The sequence below is a fragment of the Lingula anatina genome, chromosome 2, assembly GCF_051362555.1.
Source record: "Lingula anatina isolate TDL-2025a chromosome 2, LinAna3.0, whole genome shotgun sequence".
Taxonomy (NCBI): Eukaryota; Metazoa; Brachiopoda; class Lingulata; order Lingulida; family Lingulidae; genus Lingula; species Lingula anatina.
In genome coordinates, this window is record NC_141768.1 from 4,438,808 (window position 1) to 4,448,812 (window position 10,005).

General features: G+C 38.1%; 2 protein-coding genes across 2 annotated transcripts; one reads left to right on the forward strand and one right to left on the reverse strand.

Annotated features, from left to right (window-relative positions):
- Positions 1-545: 545 nt before the first annotated feature.
- On the forward strand, positions 546-6,916 carry LOC106156041 (neurotrypsin-like). Its single transcript, XM_087005301.1, has 12 exons — positions 546-699; positions 788-957; positions 1,316-1,409; positions 1,738-1,806; positions 2,473-2,598; positions 2,820-3,039; positions 3,252-3,368; positions 3,712-3,827; positions 4,209-4,395; positions 4,710-4,978; positions 5,347-5,486; positions 5,753-6,916. The coding sequence occupies exons 1-12, from the start codon at positions 630-632 to the stop codon at positions 5,912-5,914; spliced, it is 1,740 nt and encodes a 579-aa protein (XP_086861427.1). The 5' UTR covers positions 546-629; the 3' UTR covers positions 5,915-6,916.
- On the reverse strand, positions 5,989-9,418 carry LOC106180860 (uncharacterized protein CXorf65 homolog). The gene is made up of 5 exons (XM_013565030.3): positions 8,926-9,418; positions 8,403-8,486; positions 8,105-8,221; positions 7,564-7,635; positions 5,989-6,766 (listed from the first exon to the last, which is right to left on the reverse strand). Exons 1-5 carry the CDS (start codon positions 8,948-8,950, stop codon positions 6,531-6,533), a joined length of 534 nt encoding a protein of 177 aa, XP_013420484.1. The 5' UTR covers positions 8,951-9,418; the 3' UTR covers positions 5,989-6,530.
- Between the last annotated feature and the right edge of the window lie 587 nt (positions 9,419-10,005).

Sequence of the window (10,005 nt, forward strand, 5' to 3'; positions counted from 1 at the left end):
ATATTGAACTATGCAGGGGAAAATTTTTCTACCCCAACCTTTACCCACACTTTACCTTCTCCCCCAAAAATTAGGCCGCATTCAGAGCAGTGGATTAACTAGTCCGAGGGTCAAATATGGTCGATCCACAGGGTATCTATTCAGTGTCTATTAGCAGATCAGACGACAAGCTTAATTTTAGTGGGTCGCCATATTTGACCCTCGGACTACTGGGTATTTAGTCCACTGTTCTGATTGCGACCTTAGACCCCGGATGGATCCGCCAGTGTAAGTCACGTATTTATTCAAGCATCCAAGAATAGATATCTTGATATTGAGTTCCACTTCAACGGCGCTGTTGCTATGCCCACGCCCTTGACTTGCGTAGAACGTGAAGAGATAATCCCCACGTTTATAATCTCCGGGATAGAAACCAATGATTTCCCTCTATTTCTACATCTTTCGGTGGCGTGTAAGTGGGGTGTTGGTGTTAAGGCACTTTGTTAATTTATCAGTGAAACCTGTCCAAACTTTAAGGCGCGTGTATTACTCGATACATTTGAGGGTACTGTTTGTTACTTAAGTTGTTACACCTAGCTGTGATCGGAGAGAGAAAAATTCGCTCTCACTTCGATCCATTAGCAGCAACGATGAAACTTCAGATTCAGTTTATATCTATTTGCACAGCGTTATTATGCGTATCTGGCGTAAAATTCAACGGTAGGGTGCTTAAAATTAAACATCAATTTTCTTTGAATTTTTAAAACAACTCTATTACACTTTTCACGTTTCCTGTCCTTTTTTTCAGTTTGGGATGATATCCGCCTTGTGGGTGCAAACAGCCATTACAAAGGCCGTGTAGAGGTGCGGAGAGACGGTGTTTGGGGGACAGTATGTTCGGACAGGTGGTCTCTTTACGACGCCCATGTAGCCTGCAAGCAGCTGGGCTTTGATGGAGCGGCCATAGCCAGGACAGGGGTAATGGACACCTGCTTGGACCATAAAACAAAATTATAGATTCTAAGTTTCCTTTGCTTTTCCCAATTTCAACTTGTTTTGAAATATTTCTTTTCAAAGTAGGAAAAACCGATAGGACTGTGGCGGTAAAAATACAAGTGTGGTAATCGAAGTACGGGATAGAATATTTTAATTCTTATGCGACTGCAATTGTTTTAAGGCACATTTATACTTTGAAACTTGGCTCTACATTTTTTTTCATTTATCAAAATTTCAATTGTGAATCTGTAGTTTTAGGTACGAAATGGAAAGGTTAATTGTTGTGGCTTATCAGAGATATCTGAAGACCAAACATAACCCACGTAACAACTAATTTCAGGCATTTTATGGTGCTGGCACCGGCCCCATTCATCACGATGACTTGAACTGTAAAAACATCGAGAACACTTTAGACGAATGCCCAGGCAGACACGGTGGGCCTTGACACTGCTTCCTATCGAAGTAGTATTAATCAGTATCTTCTGATTTTGATGCAAAACATCCAAAAGTATATATAAATAGCAGTAAGCCTTTATATCGTTTAAAAGGGAACACAATGGCAAAAGGTGGCAACGATTTTCGTTCTATCAAAACAAAACTTGAAAAGAAAAAAATAATAAAACGCATTGTTTTGAATGAAAGGAAAAAATGAAATTACATTGATGAGAGAAAGGTATGAAAATGCTACTATAATTTGCTTAAAGCAAACATTTCGTGCCAATATTTTTCCTTTCTTAGCAGTTCTTTATTGATGTTGTCCAGGTAGCAGCGACTGTACACACGAAGAAGATGCCGGTGTTGACTGCATCAAACCATCGCCTCAAGCTAAATGTAAGTGATGGCTCTAGTTTACATCACACGGCTGATTGACGCAGATTATGTCATTGTTGTACAAGTTAGCGTTTTTGTATGCGCACGGGGTGGCTATAAATATATCAAACACGGGGATTTGAAATAAAAATAGTGGAGTTATTCGTTGACGATAAGTCCAGGTGCAGTTCATGCAGGTTTGAAACTTGGATAAAGGTTTTTAATTGATCATTTTGATATTGTGTAGCGAGGAATAAATGTGAATTACTTAATACTCGATATTTCGAGGGTTATCTATCACGCACAAATGAAGATTATCCTTTTTATCTAAAAAAAAAAAACAAAAACAAAAATGCGCAATATCAATCCGCTAATAGTGGCAGTAGTCAAGATGCACAATCCTGATTTGTTGGAAACGTCCATTTTTATGGTTTAGTTTTTACGCTCTAGGATATCAGCTAGATACCCTCCATATATCCATCATACTAAGGATGTGAAACAACCTTGTAACACATACTTGTGTTCTGAAAACCCGCCATACATAAACTGCCTGCTTCATTTTTCAAAAAAAAAAAAAAAAAAAAAAGGAGTCATCGTGTAAGAGTTTATCATAAACATTCTGATATTCTCCTTCTGATATACTACTATTATTAACCTACTATACCATATAAACCTCCCTACCTGCAGTGCCAACGTGTCGTCCAAACCAGTTTCTGTGCCAACACTTCAACATGTGTATTCCTGCGCGCTGGTCATGTGACGGCGATAATGATTGCGGAAATAACGCCGATGAAGCAGACAATCTTTGCCACGGTAAGCTAAAGATGATAAATATAACGATATAAACTAAATCTATTACTCACGACTTCAAGTGATGGCATAAAATAAAAAAGCATCGAGTAAAAAGTGAACCGTGAGCGATGAGTATCAAACCAAATACACGCATCTTGAAATTATCAGCCAATATAGAAAATGGAAACAAAATAATGGAAGAACAAACCGAAAAATATTAGTCGCCGGTGTTTAACTTTCAGCACCGATCAACACCGGTAATAACTCCAATTCCCTGGTTATGGACGACGACAGCGGCGGTGACGGGCAGTCACGGGTACAGGTCGTACTGAAGTTAGAGGGCGGGAAACTTCCAAACGAAGGCAGAGTAGAGGTCTTCTACAACGGGGAATGGGGAACAATATGTGATGATAATTTTGGTATGACAGAAGCGGATATTATATGCAGGGAGCTGGGGTTCAGGTGTGTATGATACTATAATGTGCAGGCTAATTTACATTCAGAGGTGAAGATAAAAACTGCCCTCCAATCACGACCTCGATTAAAATTGACTTAATATATACTCATCTTGTACCCTTCCTTCTAATTAATTCTGGTTTTCTATTCTCCTTGTGCATTTCTGACTGTTTAAATTATTTCTATATTTCAAGCTTCTAAAAACTTTGTGATTACAGAGGGGCCGCAGGCACACGTGCTAACGGCTATTACGGCCAGGGGAGCGGTCGTATCTGGATAGACGAACTCAAATGCACAGGCAATGAATACAACATCATGGAGTGCACCAGGAACCCGTAAGCTACAGTGACTTTGATTTCACAATCTCATGTCAAGGAGTCCCATATCATTTCTACAAAATTGTTGTAAAAATCTAAAAATTTTATATCTAGCGTGTTTGACAATTGTCAATTTGAAAAATATAGTACTTCCGCGTGTAAAAAAGGTTCACGGAAAACTGAAGTGAATCCTAAAATAAGATAACTCAATTATGTTTCTGAAACAGCTCGACCCTTTATATAACAAGTTAACACAAATGTTGCACACAACGTGTAGTCCAAGAGCACTGCTATTGAATACACCTATTACACTGTGTTCTAGCACAGTGAGCTATATTTTTGATATTACTTCCCTTTACAGATGGGGGACCAACGACTGCAGTCACGCCGAAGACGTCGGAGTTATTTGCCAGACTAAGAACTTAATCGTTGCCCCAGTCGCTAATGTAGTGACAACCACCACCTTGGCACCCAAAGGTATGGACTGCTACGGGAAATAAAGCGACATTAAAAAAACTGAAGTGATTTTATCATACCATACACCTCAATATGTCTTTCTCAAAATGAAATCATCCACTTGCGTCACGTTTTTCTTCTCATGCTATTAGGTTAGCAAAATAAATAAATAAATAAATAAATAAATAAATAAATAAATAAATAAATAAATAAATAAAATAAAATAAAAAGTAAAAGAAAATCATCCCTCATATAAACCTTACTCATGTAAAGCGTTGTGACAAAGTCATTATGTGAACAGTCCCCCAAATAACGATTTCATCACTATTAATATTATGGATTATTACATATCTTTCATACGCTTAGTTGATTAATCGTCTCATTCTACATTTCCTCCTACAGTTTGCGGTGTCCCACTATTCCGAGCCAACATGGGGCGTATTGTTGGCGGTTCCTTAGCTGCTAAGGGATCGTGGCCGTGGCAGGGGTCTCTACGCCTTCTCTACTCCAACGGAGGTTCCGCCCACACTTGTGGTGCCACTCTGGTTGCTCCAAACTGGGCCGTCACAGCCGCACACTGTTTCGGGCAGTAAGTATAAGGGTTTGTACTGTACCTTTCACAAAAGCGCACTCTTTATAAACTGGTGCAAGACGGTGGCAGTTTGTTTCTGAACCAATTTATGTCAACTACGGTTCTCTCAACATTCACGAAGCGGATGCTACCCACCACTTCCTTATAGATCAATGGAAATCACTTTTGCTTGATGTTTTTGAGTCTGAAACTACTGTCTAGAATAAAAAAAATATTTGTAAAAAAACTGAATTTGGTAAAAACAATTTTTAAACTCGCTGTTGGACAGTTTATTACACAATTTCTCTTTGTTTAATCCTTTAATTCATTAGGTCAAGAGATCCCAATGGCTACAAAATCCGTTTCGGAGAGCACGATCAACGTTACTGGGAACGAACTGAAGAGGACCGCCGTGTGTCCAAACTGGTCATGCACTCTCAATATAATGTTCGTCCCCACGCCAACGATATCGCCATGTTAAAACTGGACACTCCCGTCAATATGGCCAGCCCTTACGTCAACACCGCCTGCCTGCCGGACGCTAATGAGGTCTTTGACAGCCATGACACTTGCTTTGTCACTGGATGGGGGAGCACACAGGGTAATGGCAACTTGGAGGGCGAAACCGGGGGGGGGGGGGGGGGTGGTAATGTGATAAAAAGGAGTAAATCTTTCAAGAAATAGCCATTCCATAAAACTGTCTTCGTAGACTAGTAAAGTTTTAGTTTTAAGATGACTTAAAGTTCGAAGAAGTATTAGCTACTGCACTTAAAAGACTAGATAAGACAAGTTCTTTAAATGAAATTCTTGTCTAAGTTTGAAACCAAACTTCAGCTTTCAGAGAGAGAACTTCTGATGCGATCTGAATTTACCTATCTCTTGCAAAGGTATTGTTATCAGACAAGAACATCATTCAAATACATATGCCTATAGTGAGATTACTTTATAGCTTTTCATTTTATGTTTAAGGAACTAGCTACGGATTTCTACTAAACCAAGTGAACGTTCCAATCATTAGTAATTTTGATTGTTGGCGTTCTTATGGTAGTACTATACTGGACAGCATGCTGTGCGCAGGGTATGTTCAAGGAGGAAAGGACGCCTGTCAGGTAACTACGTGGTGTTAATGCCAAGGTTACGACCAGAATCTAGGCGTGGTGGTTCATTATTTATTTATTTATTTATTTATTTATTTATTTATTTATTTATTTATTTATTGCGATGTGTCCTTTGTTAACATACCTGTAAATTGTATGACGATTTAATTCAGAATCAGATGATAAATTTGTCGAATAGAAGTTCGTAATTAAATTGATCGGTGGTTCGATAATGAATCTCGAATAATCAGCAGTAAAAGGGAAAGTTTCGTTTTCAGGGTGACAGTGGCGGCCCCTTCGTATGTATCAAGAACGGGCGGTGGAAACTGGCAGGAATCGTGTCTTGGGGCAGAGACTGTGGCGCCGTCTACTCCCCGGGGGTCTACACGCGCGTGTCCAAGTATCTAAACTGGATCAACTACATCATTCAAAACGAATGAAAGAAAAAAAAAAAGAATATGGAAGCTTGTAATGTTTTCGCTTACATCGCTGCTACTCTGCAAATGGACAACTCGGCTTTTAATGTGTGATTTTATTTACAATAATGAGAAGAAATTTACATGCGATTTACACGGATGCTGCTTTTTATTCCTGGTTTTGCAACTGAGGGTGCTCTTTTGGATGTTGCTGCTGTTGTAAGTCCTACAGATAGTTCTTTGCGGGGTGTATTGCGTCCAAAGAATCAAATACTGCACACTGATCTTTCGTTTTTTTCTCGCAAAGCCGATGGTGAAGCGACAATGATAAAAACCCGCATGTCCTTTATATGAATTAGAGATTCATCTTTACAATAAACCTCATTTTAAGAAGTGCCAACTGATATCTATATTCAAGAAGGTGTCAATTCCACTTTCGTGGATACATTTATGATAAGTCAAATTTCGATGCTTAGTAGTTTAAATTTCAAGTAACCACAGAAACCGTTTTTTTTTATTTTTTTCAAGCACTTGCTATTGTTTATGAAGGAATTCCTGGTAAAAAAGGTGATAATAGATGCACTGGATGTGAGCATGATACCAATAGGTCTTATGCCCCCATGATTTTATCTAGTTTTGTTTAACGCGGCGACGCCGCACTGTTTCGCCTTCCAGAAGTCTTAGGCACTCTTAAGGACGCCATGCTTAATGACTTTTTACTTTTCCTCTCTGTGCTTTTGGATTTTTCTTCTTGCGACGAATCTCTGTCTCTCCTGTTCTTTAGATTGGCTACTACTGACCTCTGGCGGCTTGTTGGCCGTCTGCTACTTGTAGGTCGATCCTTGTTTTCCTTACTTTCTTTCTTTGCGAGTTGAGCTGGAATTAAGATTTGAGGAAAAATGATAAAATATTTACTTTATAAAATGGAACTCTCATTACGATCAATGTAAGAACTTTATTTAAATTAATTTAAAGCAAAGAATGCGCTTTTAACGTAGAAATAAAGCGAATTTTGTCAGAGTTTAACATCTTGCTTGAATCTGTTACAAAATTCGACATACTATATGTGGTATTGTATGGACGTTAATAACTGCGAGGGATGGCTATGATTGAACGAAGTTTAAATGCAGTATTTTGGGATGAAAGGAAAAACCGTTTCAAATCAGTTCCCATTTATCAATTTTAGCCAAGTTGTCACCGCCTTTGTCTGAAAGTTCTATTTGCAAAAGCTAATTTGGTTGGGAATCCCCACTGATAAGATATTATGTAACTTATCAAAAGCAGAACACATGCTTTTGTTTTTAAAGCAACATATGTATCCAGGAAGAATTTCACCGTCCGAGATATCCTCAGCTACTATAAAAGTTTCTTCGAGACAACAGCTAAGGTTTAGTTATTTGCCCCACCCCTCCCCCAAAACGGTGACTTGACATGCATGTAGGAAATATTTGAACACGAATAAATCTCTGCTGTTTTGAAAAATCTTTTATAGAAACTGAATTAATACTAAGGTTCCACAGTCTTTTAGAATTTGTTTTGTTTTACCTCAGTCATAAAAAACAAATGAAAAAATATATATTTCTGATGCCCCATTGAATGATTAATGATTAATTTTTAGTTAGTTATCTGTCTTGGCTGAGGTCTGCGCTCTTGAAGAGCTTTTCTAGTCTTACCCATGAAATTTTCCGTAATAATTTGATCGTCTTTTAGAAGTGGAATGTATTGATATTCAGAGTCTTCCGAATCTAAAAAAGAATAGATAGAAAAATAGATAAATAAGATAAAGATCATAGATAAAATATTGTTTTTTTTTTAATTATAGAAATAACATATCCACTTTTGGAAGGAAATGCGCTTTTCAATACCTATTTTCTAATACCTCAATGACTTGACAACATAAAGAAACCGCATAATTTAAGGAGAAATTCATGGGTACATTAGCTTTTTCGTTGATACAAGTTAATCTAATCGATAAACAACCTCATTTAAACATTTCGACAACTTGAATGATTAACGTGTTTCTTATCAATTGAGACATTTATTCTGAGACCTTGTCACTCTTTGTTTGTACAGAGATGGTGGTGGTGTTATTACAAGGTGTATATAGCAGAGTTATATATACCCGATATATGTAGGCGACAAGAGATTCAGTTATTGGCAAGAGCCTATCTAGAATGTTTGTAATAAACGTGACAGTGTGATAATTCTACTCACTGTCCACCTGTAGGAGAACGAACGCTTGGCGTGGTGTAAGAAATTCATTTGCGTAGCGCCGCGGGGACTGTCTTAGATTTTTAACGTTTCCTTGTACATCTGAGAGTTCTATGTCGCCTGGAAGAAAATTACAGCTTGGTTAATTAGTTCGGCATGTTACAAAGACATAGATCAATATGGTATCCATATCAAAACAGTATCGAATTAATATTTACAAAGAGATTGCGCTACAAGAAAACGATTTAATTAATCCGATATGCACTGGCTAGCCCCTGAAGTAGCAAAATTCAAAACTTACGATTTAGACATCTACAGCGTTCTTTTATACAGTTGAGCAACAGGCCCACCCGGCACTGGGGGTTGAAAATAGCTTCATGTCCCTCTTAGAAGTGAAAAATGGAGAATTATATGATTTATGTTCGGTCTATGGCCAACTAGAAGGCAATACATTTTCTTTCATTTTGCCAAGTCACTGTTTACCTTTCTATAAGGCAAACAAATACGAAGTCAAGACAAATACGAAGTCTCGCCCCGATGTTAATCACAAAATATTTTGCCTTTAATGTTCAAATAAAATGATTTATTTTCGACAATTGTTTGCCCAATGAAAATATCAACCAAACGTGTCACTAGTCTGCCTTTTCATTTTTCTCTCACACACATTCGGTCTCCCAAAACTATCGAACGTAAAAAATCTGCAGTATAGTCAAAACTGAATTCCTTCATACTCTTGTCACACAGACTTTTTTCAGAGAGAGAGGAAAAGAGTGAGTGAGTGAGAGAGTGAGTGAATGAGTAGTGTGAGAGAGGTTAGCTCTTACCTCCGTATTTCACCGTAATGAACATACTTCCACTACAGTCAGCCGTCTTTGCAGCTCCTCTTGGTCCCTCAATGCTTATTTTCTCTCTGGTGTTGGCTGCCTAATTCACAGGGATAGAGAAAGCCCGGTAGCGTCATTGTTGCTAAGAGTGGAGCCGTATTTGGTATATAAATTTGCCATTTATTTTAGCAGTATTTGTTTTCTGCCTTGATAGTTATGCCTGCTCCCGATGATATTGAGTTAGTAAACGCTGACAGGATAAGCCGGCTACAAAGCTTTTTGTTTACTCTGGGGTCTGTAGAGCAAGCAAACCCGCTCCTTGGTTTAGTCCACTTGCTCCTCGAGACGGTAATGCTGTATGGGGGAGAGACATTTATTAATCCTATGGCTGGTCGGGGGCATTTGGTTACCTATTAATAAAATGTATGGCCTCAGGAAATAATGAATCATTATAAACTGACCAGGGTAGGGTTTTTAAGAAAAATAAACGGTTGAAATACCATGACGGACAAGGTCGTTCAGAAATCTCATTTCGCTTACGTAATTAGAATTCATTCCATTTTTGGATCTATTTTTGATTTGCTTTTATCTTTTTAGGCTAATTTTTTGGTTCTTCTTTTTAATTCGCTTTCTTATAAAACTAAGAAATATTTTACACATTCATCGCGGTTGTCATTCTGCCCATAAATCGCATTTCTATGTTTTGACGGGTATTTCACTGAAATTGATTTAAATCTTATCCAGAGATTTTACCTCTTAAATACCGCACCTTGATGTAATCTTAAATGGATGAAAAATGAAAAGAAGGGAGAGGAAATGTGCACTTTGGTACTTTTGTCACCGTTACGTTTCCAAGTAAAAAAACTAGGTGATTATTTCATAGATGATCATTTCTGTTAATTCTCCAATCTCATATCGTCACGAAGGATAAGACACCGCGATAACGGGGGAGTACGTATAGAGACACCTGTACTTAAAAAATAATATAAAATGGCCCGGAACCGATTTACTTTTATTTGAACGATAGCCTGTATCAAAGGTAACATATATGGTAAAGTCTTACAGGGGCGGATCCAGAGA